This window comes from Drosophila hydei, unplaced genomic scaffold (genome assembly GCF_003285905.1).
Source record: "Drosophila hydei strain 15085-1641.00,03,60 unplaced genomic scaffold, DhydRS2 tig00000063-arrow-pilon, whole genome shotgun sequence".
Classification (NCBI taxonomy): Eukaryota; Metazoa; Arthropoda; class Insecta; order Diptera; family Drosophilidae; genus Drosophila; species Drosophila hydei.
In genome coordinates, this window is record NW_022045657.1 from 1,389,019 (window position 1) to 1,411,462 (window position 22,444).

A 22,444-nucleotide genomic window follows, 5' to 3' on the forward strand; every position below is an offset into this window, starting at 1 on the left:
GAAACAGCGAACAGCGTCAAAGGTTACTTCACGGCAACTCAGAGATGTCCCCAAAACAAACTGAATAAATACGCCCCAATGTCTGCGGCTATATATGTTTATGTATATGCGTATGATTATATGTATATGTATATGTATATGTATATGTATATGTATATGTATATGTATATGTATATGTGTATATGAGTATATATATATAAATGCATATTGCTTTGAATGACTTTTTATTAGCATTTCCCTACGGCACCCTTCGAGAAAAGCCGAATGCAATAATTTATCTGGCAGTCGTCCAAGCCCACATGCATGGTCCTGGAATATACATCGTTTATTTTGTATATGTTTCTATTTGTGTGGAATGAGTCTCGTTTCTAATAAGATAATCGAAGCAAGACAAGGCTCGATTTCAGATTGTGCTTCCATCGATGACGTGCTAATTGGAAGCAGCGCATGCTGACTTGTTACTTTGTTGCCATGCAGGGGGAGTGGCTGTGGCTGTGGTTGGTGGCATGAGGCAAGGCCGAGGAAATGGGTTACGCCCGTGCGAAAGTACGAGTCGGCGGCGTGTGCGCATGTAATATAATAAAAGACTAAATAATATATGTGCAGCATACACATATACAAATGTTATATGCATGGGCATCCATTGCCAAGCAGGGTTGCCAACCCATTACAAATTATGAAAGAAACTTGCCTTCATTATTTTTACAAATATTTTTTTTTACAAATATTTTTACCTTCTCAAGTTTTCGTTTAGCGTACTTCGCGAAATTCATGCTGCTTGACAACCCCTGGGCCAATTTCCGTTACATCATTCTCCATCCCTTATATATATTTTCTTTAATTATTACTTTTTGTCCTTCTTCTCCCATAAACAATGCATTTTATCTCGGCACGCCAATGAGACTCTTACACATTTTATTTTTCACTCTGCTTTCATTCAGCTTTGACATAAACCCACACGCAGACACTGAGACGCTTGGGATGGTTTAGGGTGGACCCAATCATGCAGCAATTAAATGTAATCACAATTTTACTCAATAGCCGTAATCAATTATTTAATAGGTCTTTTGACATGGGACGAGTCAATTGCAAGTTGTTAAGCTATCAATTTGCTGCCTATTTTATAATTAGTTAAAAACTCAAGCTCAAGCTCAATATGAAGCATTACTATATAAAATGAAAATATTTAAAATTCTTATCTTTCAAGTCAGTTAGCTCTGCTTTACGTTGTTTGGTCCACTCTAGACCCAAGTGAATTTAAGTATTGCCATACACACTAGCTGCCACTGTCTGCAGCTAACACCCCACGCTTACCTCCAGTCGCTACGCCACCTCATCGTGGTGCTACAAGATGCATGAGGCAGTATGCATGTCTAGCTGCGATAGATACTATATAGAGTGCTTGTACTACAACTAAATACTTAATTTCGCTCTTTGCCGTTGCCTTTGATTCTTTTAAATTTCCAACAACAACAGCAGCAGCCTGACGCGAAGGGGGACCTGTGGGCGGCAGGCGGGGCCAATAGGCCGTAGACAAGAACAAAATAGAATGAAACAGAACAGAATGGAAGGGAACGTAACAACTCCTCCTCTTCCAACGACTCATGTTGTCTGCGTTGTCTCGCCTCATTTACGACCTACGCACACACACACACAGAGACACACCTACACACATACACATATGAGGCTGCCTGGAAGAGCAGCTGTTTGGAGCGCCGTGCCATGCAGTTAGCTGCAGAGTAAGTCGGTCTTTTAAACGTTGCGGACGGTGCCGAAAATTTGACGCTGGCATAGAAAATATCGCTCATACGCCGCGTGGCGCGATCGATGCTGACAGATAGTTAGTGAGAGTGAGACCACCTCCGTTTCGCTGTTGCTGTTTTCTGATTGAAATGTAAATAAGCAACAACAAAATTATATATCGCGCGATTTCCTTTCGCCATTCGTTACGGCCAAAAACAAAAAACTTTTCTGCTGCATTTGCTCAATTGACGTTGCATCGCAAGTGCAGACAGTGCGAGTGACGTCTCTGTTGTGTAATAAATCAATTCGCATGCAAATCTCAGCAACGTATTGAAGGCCACACTTAAAATTTCAAAACAATAGTCCATATATACTAATATATATATTATTATATATATATATTTTTGTTTTAAATAAACTTTGAGCAATTGTGTCTTGCTGCTGTTCGGTTTATTAACAATTGGTTTTAAATTACAAAAATGGGTTTTCAATCACGGCTGTCAACTCGTTGAATGTTGACGTGCCGCACAGTGGTCAGCTGTCCGCGGGAACATGAAATACCTTAAATTGTTCTCAAAATCAATAAAAAAAAAATTAAAAAAAAAAACAATTTTGAAATTCAACTCAATTAAATAATTAGTTAAAATTTTGTATCTACTTGAATAATAGGTCATTTGTATGTTTTTTTCATCATATCAAGCTTCAAACTTGTTGTTGACAGACTAGCTGATACCTAGAGACACAATCTGGATTGATAATATTTATTTAATATTTCTTGCCAAATATTTAACAATGGTTTTATTTTTTATTATAATTAATATTTTTGTTTCTCGCAATTATTTTATATGAAGCTCTTGGATCCCAGAGTTATACAGATGGCCGCCACTTCAGCATACCCTCTTCCACTCACACAATTTCTAAAGGGTATAAAAATAAAACATTCATATTTCATGCAACAAAGTATTTGATGTTTGCCTTGTCATAAATTATACGTTTATATCACTTTCATAAAATTTTTATTTAAGATATTGCCATGAACAATCGAATTGGAAATAGGTTTTCCATTAATTTGCATAGATTTCCGCTGTATAGTGTATTGCTGTGCTCTGTTTATGGCTTACATACACTCTCGAATCATGAAGTGCGAACAAGTCGGGCCAATCAAATTGATTTTTAATTATTGGACCTATAAAGCACACGAAGTCTGCTTGTTCCCCATTAGGTAATTAATCGAAAGAATGAACATGCTGTGGCGATCTTTAATCATTCGTGTTCCATGAGTAATTCGACTAGGTGAAGTCAAATCGGTTCTAGTTATCATAAAGCAATGCCCACATAGAATACGCGCAATTACAAGGTATGTGGGCTCTAGACAATAGTTCCGTTCAACCCGAATGCTAATTCGCATGTTTATGTCCCGACATGTCGGCAAGGAAATTGGCCAGAGTACAAGGCGAGCTCTCTGTGGGTTTGTCGGCCCATACTCAGAAGGGGTTTGCGGCTAGGGGTCGTCTTTAGCGTAATACTAGAAACAGTTCGAATGTGTATAAAATAAACACAAAACAAAACAAAAAAAAAAAAACAAGCTACAATAAATTGAGGCAAACTTAGGCAGCGCTATCTATATATATATGTATATATATATATATATATATATTTGTGTGTGTGAGTGTGTGTAGGAATAACAAAAGTACAAGAAAATACAAATATCGAACACAATGGAAACAATAACGTGCGAAGCGATTGGAAATGCGCTACAGACGCGGCCACAGTAGCATTCGCAGTCGCCGTCGCAGTAGCAGCAGCAGCAGCTACTACGGCCCGGTCAGCGTCCGGCGTGTCAGTCAGTGGCAGCAGAAGCAGCCGGTTAGCCAGCGTGCCAACAACAAGTCGCAGATAGAATATACAAATCGATACGAATTATCGAAAGATCGTGTCGTGCTGTAAATTTTGTTTCATACATACAAATATAGTGCATATATATCTATTTGATTTAATTGAAATGCAGTTGCAGCAATCACAGCACATGTGCAGCTGAAAATAAGTAATAAATTGCTTTAATAAAAAAAAGACATTAACAATAACAAGCAGAATAAAAGCAGCAAAAGCTGCGGCAAAGTGCATTGTGCTAATTATGCGGGCGCACGGGGCGTATGTGTGTTGAAAGCGCAGCTAAAGTGCAATACAAAAGTCAAAGCAAAGAAGGCAACAGCCGACACACGGACGACTTGTTGCCGGGAAAAACAAGCGGAAAATTGAGTTATTATCGTCGTGGAAAAGTCGCGCAGCATGTGAAGAATGTGTCTGTGACGAAGTGTCAACGTTTACGAATTATCAATTCTTCACGCTTGAAATGTGATTTGCACCCGTCGCCCGCGCTCTCTCTCTCTGTCTCTCTTTCGTCATGTGTATGTGTGCGTGAGTGTGTATTAGTGTCTACTAATTGAAATAATGTCATGCATTGGCTCGACGGCATTTCTTTGGATGACAATTTAATTAGCGGACGGGCGAGCGGCAGCAACGGGGACAACAGCGACAACAATCAGCGGAAATCAACGCAAAGCTCATCGCCAACGAAAGCAAGTACGTTGCAACATAGTTAAGCATACAAACATGCAAAGCACACACACTCCCACACACACAAGTACACTCACATACTCATTTACAGCTACTCGAGCGTCTTTATTTAGTTCAGCTCAGCGAAAATTCCTTCCAAGTCTGCGAGCGCAAATTGTCTATGGCCAAAAATGTTCCAAGCTTCAAAGTTGCCAAACTCAATTATTTCAATTATTTACAACTAAATAACAGAGTTCATTTGGCTATCAACGAGTTGATTAAACAACATATAGATTCCGCAATTAATGAAATTATGTTCAGAGAGAGAATAAACAGATATATAGTTAGGGCTGAGCTTAAGAAAGGCACATACAACTTTTCCAAATAGAATTTGATAAATTTATTTGCAAATTTTAATTTGATTATGTTCTTAAATTTTTCTAAATGTAATTTTAATTTTTATATTATTTTCCAAAACCAAAATAACAATTGACTGAAAATTAACTTAAATGTTTTAAGCTTTAAATAACCTGTAAATAAAAGTCCTCACTGAGCTACAGAAAATAGGTAATTAAAGTAAGCTTAAGAGAATTAAAGTTCAATTGTCAATGAATTGAGAGAAACTTTTCAGACTTGTGTATGGCATTAATAACTTAAATGAAAATACAAATTTCATTTTACGCCTACTAAGTCAATTAGTTTGGTGTAGTGAAAGCTGTCAAGGATTAGTTTGCAATGTACAAGGCTGAACCTTTTGCCTACTTTCTGGGTCAGAAAATGCTTCACCTGTGCTTCTGGAGTCTTGTGTTGTTTTTAAATCCGAAAGAGCTTTAATTACTATCAGGCTGAATGAAGCATTGTTTAAAGGCATTACGGGCCCGAGATTTATTTCAATTACGCCGTAAAATGTACTTGAAATCATTTAAAATCAACACAAATACACACACATATATATATATATACATACATATATGTATAAATTTATTTATTTTTTCTCAATGTATTTATTATGCGGCTAATTAAATGACGGCCACGTCTGGCAAATGGTTTGTTCGGTCGCATAAATTTGTCTTTAGCATCAAAGAAAAAATTTATTGAATTTCATTTTAATTGGGCAGCACATTATTCTAGCTTTAGGCCCCAAATTGTCGACCGAACATGTCAGTGGGGTAATGTTTAATTTGAAACGCATATATTGAACCGATTTCCACTTTTTTATGCAAATTTTCCACCAAGCTATATACGTGTATTGCAATTAATGATAACATATTCATACTTGTGCATATTTCAATTTGGCTCGTACAATTAGCAGCGAATGAAATTAAAATTGAAAACGCTTCAAATATTATTTGCATTTCATTTGCGCTCATAAAAAGCGTCATTGGAACATTGAGCCCCGGACTACCCAGCTACCCAGCTAGCCATAATATTTTTCCCAGTTGATTTTCAACAACAACAAGGAAAACGATTTCGTGTATGATTTTATGGCTAGCGATTTGTGCCACGATAATTTTTGAGTAATTAAATTGATCTCGTTTCCGCTACCTTGATCGCACAAGGAAATCGACGCGAAAATCGCATTGATTGAACATAACAATATGACGCCGCAATCAAGTATAGATGGGGTGTTTTGACTTTGCTATGCAGTTGGTTACGCTATACCAAATCTCTGCAATAGTTAAGTGTCTATAGTAAAGAGTGCTCAATTGAAGGGAATTGAAGGGAATTGTTGTTAACTGATACAAAATATATATAATAATAATATATATATTTACTCTTATATATCTATATAGAAGAGTAAACTCTGTCTGATTGACGAGCTGACCTTTGATTGTTTCACATAATGGCTGATTGTCAAAAAAAAACTGATAAATGAGTTAGGTATATATCCTGAATATATAACAGAAGAGTCAAATCGGGACTCATTTGGTACTAGGAGAACACCTTGAAAAGTGCCAACTTCTAGTTTGATCTAAGAGAAAGATTTTAGAAACCTACAGATAGGGTATCTCAAGCATCGGAATAAATTTCATTTAGCTGCGAATGGGCTACGTTAAAATCTGTGATGCTAAACACAAACATTTGATGTCTTCAGTAGCTGTCAATCAGAATTTCAAGGGTATTTAAGATTCATCTGCCCCAAGCAGAAGCATTATTTATCCGCTTTTATGTCTTTCGGTTGGATCGCTTCAATTAGCACTGCCAAACGGTGTGACGCATTGTTTTTATTTTGGAAAATATTTACAAAATAGGCCGAGGAATGAGTAAAGGCAAAGGCCAGGAAAGGCCAGGAGAGTGTTAGCCCGCACTTGTAAATATCATTGAACCAAATTGTCGGCATATGGCGGTCACTCTCATTCTCTCTCTCTATCTCTGTCTCTTTGGCATACTGGAATGTTGGCCAACTTTACAGCTGTGATTCAGCTTTGTGAGTGCGTTTCCAAAATAGATTCTGCCCGATCTTCGCACTCACCTTTCCACCAGACATGTGTCCACAGCGCAGACAGCCGCAAAACGTAAACAGACCATTTCTTTGGCAAGAATCTAATTTAGTTAAAATTCTGACACATTTAAAATAAATAAATGCGACAGCTTGAAATATATTTGACCAGATTTATGTGAAGAATTAAAATTCCTAATCAAATTAAGTGAAACATTTAAAAATTTTATATATTTGTGCATATGTACATACTCATAATCTGATTTTGTCGAGGAAAAATAATGGGGAAAAGGCTAATATCAAGAGGGAAATATAAGGCTGTGGTGCATGTCTGCCAAACTTAAATCATAATCAAATTAAGATCAATAAGAAACATCAGTTGAGCCTGGGACAATCTCAAAGAGCTTAATGTTAAGTAAAGGGCATGCAACTTATAAACTAGAACGGCATTTAAGCGTATTCATTAAATGCCAAGATTTATAAATATTTTTAAGCCTTTTTGCCGCCTGCTGGAAGTGTCAAAGCAGCGAGCCATAAATTATGCTTTGAAAAGTCAGAAACCATTTGGAAAACTTTTGATCATAAACTTGTTTATTTATGTGTCGCTGTAATCCAGTGCCTGGCTGCCTTGTTCAAGTCGTGGAAAACCTATCAAACAAATGATAATGTTGTCTAAAACTATACAACATTTAGGTGACATTGCCCTGCCCACGCTTCAATCGCACCTCTTTAAGGCGTTGCACTGTTAAAGCCATGTGTTGTCCATTCGTACATCAGAAAGTTCACTCGAATATGCCTTTGAGTGATCTTTATGGGAATTTATGAGCGGCTGCATTTTCGTTACAAATCTCAAACAAGTTTTTTGCGCAAAAAGTCAAGTGCCAGACGAAATAAAGAGCTTGGCCCACAAAACACAAATGCAGCAAACGCTGGGCCCATGGAAAAATCAGAAACAAAAACAAAATCTCAGTCATTTTGGGCCTTATTTGCTTTTCTTTCGGCTGTGCATTGGGCTTCGAACACGCACACAAAAAGTTATGGTTTTTATACACTATGACAGAGAGACTTAAGGAGCTATGATGCAATGTGGAGAGCATAAAGAGATTTAGATTCGACTTTATGGAATATGATACAAATAATAATAATACTATAACAGATCATTTTATAAGGCAAGGTTGCACAGATAAATTCAAGAATATTTCAATAATAAATAAATAAATTCAAGAATATTTTGTGTGTTAAAAGATCTAATCGATATCTTAAGATTCTGCCCAAGTTGGATATAAACCAGCAGCCATCAACCCTCCATTCCAAAAAGAAAGGGTATTCCCTATTCGTCATTAGCTGCTGTCGCCTTTTTTTGTGCGGTCTCAATTTGTAGTTTGCTCAACGAATGGATGTAAATTTTGACTAGAAGCCGCACGCATATTCCGTCACTGAATTGGCATGCCGTATGCAACGCCAGCCCCGCCCACAGCCCCTGCGTGCGTGCGTGTGCGTTGGCATAGTCTAAGCAACAACAAATAAAATGTATACGCAATTATTTAACAAGAAACACACAAACAGCAACAGCAACAGTCGTGGGGCATGCGGCCAAGTGGTTGGCCCCAGACGCAGTGGTGCAGTTGGAAGTCGCGTGCCTGCCAGGCCACAACGTATCCGTTGGCCCGTTCCGTGCGCGTTCAAACCTGTGCCCGTCCCCTGCCTCTCAGTCACGCCGCGTCGTATCTGTATCTTTTCTGCATTTGCATCTGTATCTTTGTCAACGCTTGCGACCATCTTCCACAAACGCTGAAATGTATTTTTAAAATTCCATTTATGATCCACTTATTGTATTTGAAGTATGCCTGGCATGCGCAAGTGTCCGAAAATAATAAGCCCAATTCTTCATCGAATCGAATCGAACACTTTCCATCCACACCGCGCTAATTGCGCTCGGCCCATCGAGAAGCACACGAAAATAGCATTTAATTAATAAAACGCGTGTTTATATTTATGAGTTCTTATTACGATACTGAGTAAGTTTATAAATAAACAGCACTGAATCGCACTCAAGCGACTGACAGGTACTCTATTTATCGTTTTCCAGCAGCAGGACAGGCACTCAAAGCCTCAATGAAATTCTATTCATACTAATAAGTAAAAATATATATAGCTCAATGAATTAAATGTATTTCACTTCAGAATTTAATGAGCCATAAAAGACATAAAAAAAAAAAAATATATATATATATATATATATATATATATATATATATTTCTCATTTCCTTTGTTATTTTTATTGAAAAGTTTATTTCACAGACTTTTTATTTATGCCAATATGTTTGAAGAAATGTGAAAAATTTTTCCAAATAATATTTCTGATTAGCCTAGAGGCCTTTCCTAGACTTTATTTCTATATCAAATGGATAGCAATGGGCAAAGATCTGATGAGCATTATAATATTTGCTTAATATGCAGCTCAGCCCTTTAATATTATTTGTTTGTTGATTATTTATTCTGATTTTCTGATATCAGTTAGAAAGTCTTACAAAATCAGTTCCATTAGCTCACATACGGTGCTCCAATCAAGGAGCTGGTCTCGATTGTAGCACATGTGTAAATACTGATTGAATGATGACAATGAGCACTTGACAACTTGATCGATAAATCAATTGCCTTGACAGATAATGCTGCTACGACCCTTTGAATAAGTTCCTAACCAAACCTCTTATGTGTTGCTGTTGCTGTTGTCGTTGTTGTTGCTGATGGGAAGAGGAGCCTATTCGAAAAATGCCTTTGTGCATTGTCGTTGTGGAAGGCACACAAATTTCCATATGAATATGCTTATATACTCATATACATATCTGAATATATATTTATGCGCTCGCCTGGGCATTGTGTTCGGGGCAGACAGGTCCTAGAGAATGTCATTGAACATCAAGATATTAAAGCAGTCATTAATATGCCTTACAACAATTTTTATTTGTGTCTGGAAAGTTTCTCTCTTTTTGTGTGTTGGTTTTTTTGTAATCTTAAAATGGAAAAGTTGTTCGCAAAACAGTTTAGAATTCGCAATATCTGTCGGTAAATATCTCATTTCTAAATGTTTTCATTTAGAGCTCTATTTGTATTGTTTCTGTGCCGAAATATTCAACATGCGCTTACACACTTTGGCTCTATCTAAATAAACACGCTCTCGAGTATTTATAAACAAAGTAAAAGTGAATTCTCGCATCTAAGGAAAAACGTATAAAATACAAAAATCACATTTCTACATTTACAAATTTACACATTTACAACAACGAAAATAATTTTCTCGAAAAAACTTTTGTGTTTTTCATTCTTTTTTTGTATTTGTATTTTGTATTTTGTGTTGTGTTTTGATTTGTTTGTATTTTTGTTATTTTTCTTTCGTTTTTCTTTTCTTTCTGTACTTTATGTGTCTTTTTGCATTTGTTTTTTTTTTTTGGTTTGCTGGTTTTTCTTTCATATGCGGCAAACTAACGCACGACTATGCTCCGAGAACGAAGACGTCATGCACACTATAAGCTAAATAGCAGGTAACTGAATCGAACTTTACATATTTTAGCTATAAGATTACATGAATTGTTGATAAGAATTGAATTTGAACCGCCAACCGTTTGATGAAATCACGATCGAATGAGCTTTCAAGCAGTGCAAAGCTTTGCGATCAATGAGAGAGCGAGTGTGGCCAAACGTTCTGCTAAAGCTCTGCATTTTTCTTAAGGATCATGCGCATAAGAATTTACGAAGTTCTCTTATACTCAAAATATACATTTATTTGTATTTCATTTATTATAAGAGTCTAACTCTGCTAATGCCAAATTCCTATTACCAGAAACGAAAATTATTATTATTTTTACATATAAAAAAACAATAAGTAACATATTTTTAAATAATATTAGTAACGTCTTTCATATAAAAAAATATATTCTGATAGTTAAAGTAAAAAAACTTCAACAGTAAAAATGTATAAATTAGTCAAAGAAGTCCAAGAACTAATATACCCGATTACTAATTTAGTTTTAAGTAATGCAATAATTTCCTAAAGAAACATTTCATCGGCATCTTAAAACAAATATTAAAATATTATCGGTTTAGATTAAGCTGTCTGCGTCTAATTTATGTCAAAGAAAACAATGGCAGCCAGCAACAATAATTAGCGCAGCAACAAATTGGCACGAACTCGGCAAATATATAAATATATATATAGATATATATATTGAAACTAAACAAAATAAATAAATACGTTTTTTGTGTTGAATATTAATTGGCTCTTATAACCTCTGTTAATTTTTTAATGGCTTATAAATAATTTAAATTCACGAATTAGCATAACGAAACACATACATGAATGTGAACAAAATATTATTTATGACTAGCACTGTGAACTTTATATTTGTTAAACTAAAATATAGCGAGGGTCAGCTGAAAAGTGGGCGTAGTAATAGACAAAATTAAATTCATTTGGCAGCAAGTCAAAAAATCTGTAGTTAGCTTTATGAAGCAGGTGCAAGAAGCACCTGATTGAGCATAGATATAAGATACAACAATATATATTAATTATGAGAATTATGAGAAATATTTATATAGAATTTCAATAAAACCGGATAGATTATATTATAGATAGCCTTTAAGATCAACCAGGTCAAAAGTGAATATGATGAAATTTAGTAATTATAAATAAAATAAAATGAATTTTATTGATCGTGAAATGAAAAGTTCAAGATATGTGTTTTGAAGTCCTTTAAAATAAAGATCAAACTTTGGGGTGTAATGCAGATGTTCAACAAATTGTGTTTAAAAGAAGAAAGACAAAGGACTTCTAAAAAGTATAGTTTTTTTTTCATTATTAACTTTATGAACTTATGTTATTGGACATTATTTTGACAATGCATTTATTAAGTAGTGGGCACCTTTGAGATGATGCTTTCATTTACTATAAATTTATTTAAATCAAATCGATTGCCCCTAAAAGGCCGTAGGATGGGTGAGACTCGGATTTAGAAATCAGTTCGGGTATGAGCAGATAGCTATCAGTTACGTCATTGTTTCAACGATGACACTTAGATCAACTATTTAGCTTTAGGCTTTCATCTGTCTAATGTTTCTAAAGAAAATGTATTTGAAGTACATTTGCATGCATGTTTACATTAACCCAAATAGAATTATTGACCTCAGCTGACAGACAGATCGTTGGGTTAAATAGTGTGTGTCCGTTGATGTAAGATTTATTTGCGGTTGTGCTCGTGTGGGCGCACGAGATACTTTTATTTTGCACCACTTATAGCGCCTGTCAGCAGCCGTGACACATTTCAGATACTTATTTTTGTACGCTACTCTGGTCGCTGACTATCCAGCTAATCATTGGCCAATGCACGGCAATGAAAACGAAAATAATGCAAAATAAAAAATGGTTAAGCAATTTACAATGTTATTTAACTCGGTAGCTACAGAGCTGTAAAATTAATTGAAATTGCGGTGCAGCTGGGTAATTTATATTATCAGCTGCTTATTGTTAAAATAAATTAATTTTTGTTGTCTTTTTGCTGCTTGTAGTCAAATTGTAATTGTGAAAATCGTGAACACTCCCAACTATAAACCAATCCGATTAATGGTTTGATTAAATTGAATTTAATTGCTATGTAATCAAGACAAACAGTTAAACTAGTTGCAGATACCAAATTAAATTTGCAAATCACATTAAGCGCAACTATATCAAATATAAAATGCATAAATAAATTCACGATATCCATAAAGTTCTTAGTGGCATTATTTAAAAAAATAGTTAATTGGTTTTTTAAAATATGTTTTCAAATCTATATGAAAAGAACTAATCTTATTTATTTCTGTTTTATATACAAATGAATTTAGTTTTTTTTTACATTTACAATTTATATATTTATATATATATATATAAATATATATATATATATATATATCTATAAATACACATATATTTGTATATATAAGCTAATCGTAAGAGCTTTTTCCTGTTAAAAACTCGCTGACTGCATGGCTACGTCAAAAGTTCAAGTTCCAATGCTATATCTCGTGCTATATACCCTATTCCAATGTGTCCAACACACTTTTCTACCTATCTAAGACTTTAAGTTTCACAGAAAGTAAAGAAGAAAATCTAAATTTACTTAGAATAGTCAGTGTTTGGTCAGGCTCATTTGCCATTTGTTTGTTCTATGCCTTTACTGAGCAGTTAATTTTATTTATATATTTAATATATTTAATTTTATTTATATATTTAATTATTTAGAATATTGAATAAATGCTTAAATAGTTTTAGAAACTGACTCTAATATAGAAGGAACATTTTAATTTTAAACTGAATTTAAATAAAATTTAATGAACATTCAAAAATATCTTATAAATAAAAATATATCTTACACAGAGTAATGTAATTTATTTTTAATTTTGCTCAATTTAGGCTATTCATTTTTAATTTTTAATTTCATGTTCCAATTACTATTAAAGATATATTTATTATTTATAGTGTCATTATTATAGTGTCAATAATACTTGATTGCTTACGTCTATAATGGATTCAACTGACGTTGCCCAACACTACCTTTAGATTGTAATAAGTAGAAAGAGAAGCAAAGAGAGAGAGAGAGAGAGCAATGTTCCCATCGGTATTTGCTTTTAGATATTTGACGTCTGAGTTTTTCTTTTCACATTTAATCTCTGAGCAGAGTGCCCGCCTTTCATTGAGAACGATGATTTGTTGATATTGGTTGTGCCTTAAAGATTTAGCTGCTGCTGCCTTTGCTTTATGAAACTCTTCACAGTTTTCGTTTCGTATTGTTGGTGTTTCTTCTTTTCTTCTAGTTTAGTTTTTATTAAAAATTGAACCAGTGGCCGTCACGGGCAGAGCTTGTTGCTCTTGGCGGCATTCAATGCCAGTCGTTGGCGTTCGTTTGTTGCCTTTGTGGTGTTGTTGTAGTCGCTTGTTTTTGGCCAAAACTGATCTCGCCCAACTGTCAGTTTTCTGTTCATAGCCGAATCGTGCGGTATTGCAATACGAAAAACATTTTTTCACGTCTTCGCTGCGCTGAATTTTCTTTTGTTATCTAATTTTTCATATGGTTTAGAAACAAATAAAAATAAAAAAAAAAAAACAGAAAGAATGAAAATCACAATAAAAAATGTACAACTGTAAACAAATTGTGTAGCTAATTAGTTTCCGTCTAAAGTTAAGCACGCGTCGCGTGAACTTATGTTTGCGAAGCCAACTACATTGTGTCACAGTTTTAAAGTATTTAGCCCATTATTTGTGTATTAAATGAAAGGCGCGAAAAGTACTCGAACGCACAATGAACGCAGTCGCAAGAGCAACAAGCGCTCCGAGAAGTCAGCTAAGTAAGCTCGTTGACATAGTTATTCGCTTTTATTCGAACAGGCGAACTTATTCTAAGTCTTTTTGGTCATGAACATCTGCATCTCGTGCCCTATATATCGATCCATATTAAAAGTCATTAACATTTCTAATATCCATACACTTCAGTGATCGTAAAATAAACATTTCCCGCCTCAAACGGAAACTAAAAATAAAGTTTATTGTTTATCATCGAGTCATGTACATTGTCCAAGTTGATTTTACACGTTTCACACAAACTGCGAATCTGTTTACCCCGCAGCTCAGTGCAAATCACAATACAAACGATTGTTTTCATTACGTTCCACACATGTATGTGCATATAAACATCGCATTTTATGAATAAAAATGCCAAGCGTTACGCCTTCTATCGATCATACATTTATCGATTCAATTGTGTTGCTCACGCACACGCCTCCGCACACTTACACGCTTGCCAGAAATAGATTTTCGCCTACAGGGCTGGAGCGTTGTTGGTTCCTGTGCGGAATCAGTACTAGTTCACTAGAACTTTGAACTGCTTATGAACAAAGTGGAACTGATTGATACAACAAATGTATTAAATATATAATTGAATTTAATGTATTTTGAACGAATATCGAAAATTTTTATATTAATATTATAAACATTTTGTTATATTACTATCAAAATTTAATTTAAATTTTAAATTTAAATTCAATTTTTTATTTTTCATATATTTAAGCCTTAATAGATAAACAGACTTGGGTGCACAATGAAAATTTTGCTAGCATAAAAATTTCTTTTTAAATATCCCTAACCAAACTTAAAGATGTCACTGTCTAGGGTATTTCGCCTTCCTGTTCTGCTTCATTTCGAAACATTTTTTTCTATATATATTTCTTGTTTTGATCAACTTGCCGCACAAGCAATGAAGAAACTGTCTCATTTCCAAAACGACAAAGTAATGAAGTCCACAATAGTATGCTATAACTTACCCTATAAGCCAGCACAAGATGATTCATCTATTACCTTAACTTTAAGCTTTAATGGGTAGAGAAATTGAGATCAACCAGAGCTTAAAGGGAATTGGTTAGCGATATATGAAATTAATGAAACAAACTTATAGTCATTAATATATGCCCATTTCACGCACTGCCTACAGGGTATCCTGATGCTTAGCGCGATGGCATTTAGTCCAACAGGTCGGCAGTTTTTCAAAATTGTTCAGACAACAGTGTCAAAAATAAATTCACGCGCATTTCTGCTTTGAAATACATAAAAAGCGTAAGTTATGGAAAATTTGCAGAGGCTTTTTATGGATCATTTGGGATTTGAGCATAGCCTTTAATTGATTTAATTTGATTGGAGAAAAATGTTTGCGGACTATTAAATAAAAGGTACTCTTTAAGGCGCAATTTCTCAGTACCCGACATTATATATACAAAGACAAATTTATGTTTTTCAAATCTATGTAATTTATAGTTTGTTTGCGTTCCGTTTTCTCCCTTGCCAGCTAGATGGGGCCTATCACCTCCAGTTTATTGGTCGATATATTTTTTTAAATGTTGGGTCTTTTGGTAAATTTCGTATATGCGTGAAAAATATCATTTGTATATATTTATTTGTCTACGTCGCTTTCATATTATTTATTTATGCACGGCGAGTGTTGAAAGCCCAGAAACACAGACCGAGAGGAATGCCTAATTATTGGGCAAAACGCATAGAGTCTACCCTATTCAGTTGACCTACAGCAGTCGTTGAGGCATCACCTACCAATTCAAACACACTTTATATGATAAGATATCTGTTTTAGAGACCAGAATACATATATAATATATATATCCACATAATGCTGACGGGCCGTCGTTCCCAATGGCAGCCCCTAACAGATGAAAGGCAGTATAGTTAACAATTCACATACTCTACACATATTACATAAGCTATGTTCTAACATCGGTTTGAATAATTACAGATTGGACAGAAAGTCATCACGTGGCATGATATACGAAAATGAGGAGCTCAGATTGCGCACAATCAACATAAATGCGGAAGTCGAGCGAGGTAAATAGCAATAGAAACTTAAAAAACGCTACAGAAATGTGCTTAAAATAGATAAAACAAATATATACATATCTGTGGCATAAACATGTGCATATATTTGTTTTTAAACAGGAAACGAAATAATCATAATCCAAGAGTCCAATTAAAAACACATTAGAAACTGCAAAGCGATGCGTGGAGCGTGAAACTAAAGGAAAGAAATGAAAATATATAGATACAGCTAGACAGAATTAGCTATATCTATATATATATAAAGTTTTTTTATACATAAACATTATTTGCATTGACAAAGCATTGGGTAAGCCAAAGTAAACAATGGGATAGTCCGCTTAGATTAGCATAAATTCCAAAAAAGAGATAACACAATAATCAATATTTATCACAGTATTTATTCATCAGCTTATAGATTGACTAATTTGTAAACTGATTTGTTACAGGTCAATCGGATATCAAGCGTTTGCGTCGCGAAAATGAGCACCTGCGACGTGAGATTTGGTCGCTGCGCGATGAATGCGATCGGCTGAATAAGCGCTTTAAGGCGAAACTGAGCGAGCACGAGTACGGCGGATGTCGCGGCAGCGGGGGCAGCGGACGTCGCTGCAGCGGCGGTGGCAGAGGCAGCGCAGGTTGTGATGGAAACAGTGATGTAAGTGGAGATCCTTAATCGTCTATAAATTTGCTCTTTAAGTACTTAAGCTTTGTGCCATGCAGGACTCCGAATCATGTGATACGTGTCGCTGCGATGATGATGGCCACTGCAGCGACGAGTGCTGTCAGGAGCGAGGTGGTTCCTGTGTACCAATCAAACAGCCGCTGCCACCGGAGGAGCCCCAAGCTCAGCCTGTTGAAAACAATGCGTCTACAAAATCGGATAACCAGCCCATGCACTTTGACCATCTGTCTGTGGTGTCGGAGGAGACGCTTAGCAATCCGGAAATGCTGCAGGCCCAGCTGCCGGAGCATCTAACGATATGCACACCCGATCTCAATGGCTCGCAGAGCACGCTGCCCAGCTTGGTCGGCCCCCTGACACCCCTAACACCCATCGAGCTGGTAGCCAATCAGCTAAACGATTTGCAGGCAATGGTGCCGCCGCTTTCGTACTTTGAGAACATCCTAACCCATCATCAGGGCCCGAATACGGGTAAGTAAACGCTTGCTGGAAATGTACTCTGAACTGACATCCTTTGGATTGTATGCAGTGCTAACGCCCACACCTGAGCTGGGCACCAACTCGAGCACCACAACCGGCAAGACCATGAAGCATACGAATGGTTGGGACTACAATTTGCAATCGCCCTTCTCACAGCGCAAATATTCGAACACGTCGTCGCCGTCGAGGTCACCACCACCCGTACCGCTGACAACCTTTGTGCCCACATCCACGCTGCAAGCGATGCCCAAGATAGCGCTGAATGTGCCAACCACGAACGGAGCTGGCGGTATTATAGAGACCGTAGCCATAACGACAAACGCCACGCAACAAGCGCTCAATAGCCCCAAGCACTTCTTTGCTCCCATTAAGCCGCGCCTCAAGCTCAACACGGAGCTTGCCAATCGGGGACAGGATGTACTGCCACCGGGCTCGCCACCACCGCCCCTCCAGCCGGAGGCGGCACCTCCGATTCGTGATCCCCCAGATATATTTGTCAACAATGCGCTGGCGACACCATACCAGCGGCCCGGCCCGCGGCTCTCGCCACAAGTAAGTCCGCGGCATCGCGCGCGCTCGCATTGCCAGCTGCACCACCAACCGTGCCACCAGCACCGCCAGCGCCACGGCCAGCAGCCGCCCACACCTCAACTCAAACTCCCCCAGCAGCCGCCGCATCAGCATTGCGCGCTACATCGGGCGGTCGTGAATGTGGCCGCTGCCGTTGGCTTGGGCGTTGGCGGTGGTGAGGCGAACGCCTGTGGCGGCAGCGTGGTTGATATTTATACTGCTGCGCTAGCTGCTGCTGCTTCGGCCGCTGCCAAATCGGCTTCAGCGCCGCCCTCTCCGCTGCCCCTGACCCGTTGCGTAACACCGGTCTACGCAACCGCACAAAAGGGCTGCCACAGTAGCTGCATCTCGGCCAATGCCCTGACCCAGCCCCTGATGACAGTCACAACAAATACCACAAAAACAACCACATCGCCGCTGCGTCAGACCTTAAAGCTAACCGCTTCTGCAGCCAGCTGCCAGCCAATCGCCGCGTTGTCCACATCGAGCATCGTTGATATTGGCAGTCAGGTGAGGGGATCTGTTAACCGGATCAGCCCACAGTCATCTTTGGCTTGTTAGCTTTCCCAATTCAAGAATTTCATTTACTTGTCAATGAATATCATTGTAGATAATGAAATTTCCACATGTTTTCGTTTAGTTGCGGCCCAGTCATATATATACATATACGGGAAACTTATTATTTATAGTGTTTGTATTTCATATATTCTGTCATCATATAAATCTGTTTAATACAAATTGATTATGCCCAAGTATTTATTTATATTAGAATTCTTGTGAATATAATTTCAATACATTTATTATAAATCCAAAATTCCAATTCCAGCCTAATAAACCGTTCCGTTATGTCGCATCTTTGCTTACATCATTTAAATTCCAAATTGAATTTGTTTTCAATATGCCCTTTCAACATATGCCTTGGCTTTCTCTGTGTATCCGAAAGTATTTCTATACCCATTAATAAGATCTTGTTTCCTATATCTAGTCTCAATCAATGTTTAGTTAAATGTTAGTGTTCGAAGTTATTTATTGTATTCATTAACTGACATCTGAATGTCTTCAATGTTCTCCTGCCCACATTGATAATATATTTTGTAACAACTCTTAAGAAATTACCACATTTCCATTATAAGTTTATATTAAAATTAACTTCTTTCCTTCACTCAGACGGATTCCGTGAATTTGGAGTCTCTGCTTAATGACATACAGACCATTTCGGGCGACATTCTGGCCATACAGCTGGAGAAGAGTAAGTCGCGCGATAATCTCATAGCCAATAACAATGACAAGGAGAGGAGTAAGCCCTATCGCTCTGAGATGAATCTCTATTTGCAATATGACGGCACAAATCCAACAGCTTCGACTGCTACCACCAGCACGGCAACAACTACTGTGGCTGCCGGCAACACCTCCGATTCAAATGGCAGCCATAAGTTGTCCAGTCGCACCCGGTCACTGGAGCGAGAGCACACGGATAGTCCGGCGCCCCATATGCCCGATCCTATGACTCCGTTTCCAGAGAAATGCAGTTATCTGGGCTTCGAACAGCTCAACCAGGCAGCCAGCATGCCACAGTCACCGTCAGGCCAAAAGCCACCCCTGGCCGTTAAGCCCAGTTTACCTGCCAAACCGCCACCGCCATTGCCGCCGGCACGCCGTCCACCGCCTGTGACCATGCCCACGGAGCCACCACCACCGCCGCCAGTCGGACTCTCGCCAAATAAAAGCCACCTGTACAAATCGCTGGCAACGGCGGCAGCTAAAAGAGCCATCTTTCGGTCTGCGCCAACGCAGCTGACCCGATCCCTGGACGTGGAGTGCACAAGCGGTGAGCCAGCTGACACTGGGACAGCCAACGAGGTGAGATTTAAGGGAATGCATCTTGCTTATAGAGAGTACTTGTTTGATTTTTAATCCCTTGGCAGGAGGAGGATGCGGCCAAGCGTAAGGCTCGGCGTGTTTCCATAGTCTGCGGCGAGGAGCAGCCGCTGGCAAATGGCGGATTGGAGACTGCTGCAGGCGAAGTACCCACAGCGACGGCCAGCTGTGGTGACCTTACCAGCGCCACGAGCGGCGTACTCATGCATCCCAACATTAAGGCCTTCCGGCAGATAAGCCACAGCACGCCCAGTTCCCCACATTCCTTGCGCCGTTGCATCAACAGCAATACAATGACAGCCGGGCCTGCGGAGGCGGTAACTACAGCGTCCGCACCGCCCAGCACCACACACCACCATCATCACAGAAAGGAGAGCAGCGATCCGGTACCCATGACGGCCACGGTCAGTCGCACAAAGTGCTCACGCCGACACTCGGAGGGCACCGTGCACAGTGGGCATCGCATAAGCGGCTCGAGCGGGGGTGGTGCTGGTGGTAATGGTGGGCATCATCATCACCATACGCACCACCATCAGCACAGCAGCCTGATCAGCAGCAATCCGCATCACAGCCACCATTCCCACCAGGACAGCAACCACGAGACGGTTACCTCCCAATCCGATCGCAACTCGAATAGCTTTGGCTCCTCCCGCGAGTCCTCGACCAGCTTCAGCATGCGTTCTAACCGCCGCAAGATTTCGATCAGCTCCCACACGGGCGGCAAGATACCCTGGTGCGGCTGCTGGGGCAACGGATGTCTCTAGATTCTAGACTTACGACTATGTTTAGATATGCATTACAGAGGCCTTGAGAAGATTGGTCGACAGTAGCTCGTGTGCCGTCCTCTTAACCAAATGGAAATCATATTTTTAGACCCAACAGACATGCTGTATATGGATTAGCTAGTCTCAAAATTAATGAAGTGAACCCCTTTGAACCCGAATTCATTTAACAAGCATTTTCAAATTATCTTCAAGTACAAAAAAAGAAAAAGGAAAGAATTAAATATGAAAACACAATTGATGCGGTTCAGTTCTAGGTTAACGCATAAAGATTAATATTTTAATGTAGCCCAATTAATAAATTCCGTTCCGTTTCAACTTGTTTGCAATTAATTAAGTTCATAATTATATACGATTGTACATAATCTGTCAGACGAGTATTTCAATTGTATGTAGAGCGCCTAATTTACGAGTATTTACTTCAATTTATTTGTAAAAATAATTTATTACTGTTATTCGATTCGAATAAACATAAATAAAATAGTCAAATGTGAAAGTAACAAATGTTTCATTAATATTAAATATATTTGTGGAATACCAGCCAAGTGAACGAAGTTCTTGCTATTCTGCTAATTGAATTCCTTGTTTTTCTGACATTTAAATGAAGAATGAAAATTGTACTATGGCATTTCCTAAATGTGTTCACAATTTCCATATTGCTGGGGCAAAAGGTGGTAGAAGACAGCTGCAAATGCAGCTGGAATTGCGCAACAAGCGAAAATTCTCATATATAAAATGCAAATTAGCTGCAAATTAAGGTGTAAAAATGCATGACACACAAACGCCTCTGGAAAGTGTGCAAAACAAATTTAATTTTGCCATGTAGCTGCACAAATTGTAACAGATAAAATGAAAAAAAAGTAGCACACTGAAAATAGCAAATACAAATTGCAGCAACAAAAGAGTAAAAGGAAAAGTTGTCTGGATGCGCAGGTTCAAAGCACACGCTCACTAACGACAACGCATCAAAGGAGCTCACACAGCTGCGTTAATTATATTTTCATTAACCCATAAAGTCTACAGTGAAGACAACAAACAGCGTTTCGATTGTGTTACAGCACTACAAATAATTATAATTTCTAGCAGCTGCATTTAATTTATAACTCGCTGGGATTCCAGATTGCCCAGCGCTTGATTTTATTGCATTTTTATTTTGACCACTTCTAATGCTTCGTTCTATAATTGCCTTTTGACTAATGCCAGATGCTCAAGCATGCCGATGAGCTATAAATTGGATCCATTATAGACTGTTTACAGCAATGCGATTCATATAGCTGGAACTTCTTCATTGTCTTTCGATTTCAATTCCGTGGGTTAGGACTGGATATTAGTCTATGAATACGAATACGACTATACTACTCAGATAGAGATTTTATTACTATATCCTTTCTATTTGTGAAGCTAACATTCATATTTTTCACTTAAAGCACATTTTCTTTTATGGGGGCTTTCATTAAAAATTTGTATTCTTATTAAAACACGCTCAATTTTCTAAGACTGTCATCTTAAATTTATAAATTCTCAAACGCGCATACGAAACGACTTGTATTAAAGCGCACAACTTAAGCGCTTTTAATATCGCGATTTAGTACGCTGAACCAAAGAGATAAAAAGTGTTTAAATATACATACATAATATACATATTTATATATATATATAAATCTACTAAATAAACCGACGACACCATTCAAAAAGTCGCGAGGCAAGTGCTTGCATCATTTGCGTTTAAGTAATTGCTTCGAGTGTTATAAACATGCGCATTCAGTGTGTGTGTGAGTGTGTGTGTGAGTATAAAGAGACGGGGTGTGTGAGCTGGCAATTTATATGTAAATACACGAGCACCTGCCCAGTGCCAAATGTGTTGGCATTTGTGCTGGATCTTTCCCTTTGGTGTTAAAATGATTTA

The 22,444-nt window shown here is 37.8% G+C and overlaps 1 protein-coding gene across 8 annotated transcripts; it reads left to right on the top strand.

The window, feature by feature from the left end:
- The first annotated feature begins 1,753 nt into the window (after positions 1–1,753).
- LOC111592374 (serine/arginine repetitive matrix protein 1) lies at positions 1,754–20,934 on the top strand. 8 transcript variants are annotated; one of them, XM_030222858.1, is made up of 9 exons: positions 1,754–1,894; positions 3,752–4,326; positions 10,246–10,282; positions 16,067–16,155; positions 16,593–16,801; positions 16,867–17,299; positions 17,358–18,388; positions 19,046–19,738; positions 19,804–20,934. In XM_030222858.1, the coding sequence occupies exons 2-9, from the start codon at positions 4,200–4,202 to the stop codon at positions 20,518–20,520; spliced, it is 3,336 nt and encodes a 1,111-aa protein (XP_030078718.1). In that variant the 5' UTR covers positions 1,754–1,894; positions 3,752–4,199; the 3' UTR covers positions 20,521–20,934. The 8 variants fall into 8 exon arrangements, with proteins under 8 accessions (XP_030078718.1, XP_030078719.1, XP_023160310.2 ...); XM_030222859.1 differs by having other exon boundaries at positions 3,758–4,326; XM_023304542.2 differs by lacking the exon at positions 1,754–1,894 and having other exon boundaries at positions 3,411–4,326.
- Positions 20,935–22,444: the final 1,510 nt, after the last annotated feature.

Coding starts and splice junctions, on each gene's coding strand:
- LOC111592374 (XM_030222858.1), top strand. CDS start 4,200: ATGCATTGGCTCGACGGCATTTCTTTGGATGACAATTTAATTAGCGGA. Junction 16,156..16,592: donor AAATGCGGAAGTCGAGCGAG/GTAAATAGCAAT, acceptor GATTTGTTACAG/GTCAATCGGATATCAAGCGT. Junction 16,802..16,866: donor GTTGTGATGGAAACAGTGAT/GTAAGTGGAGAT, acceptor TGTGCCATGCAG/GACTCCGAATCATGTGATAC.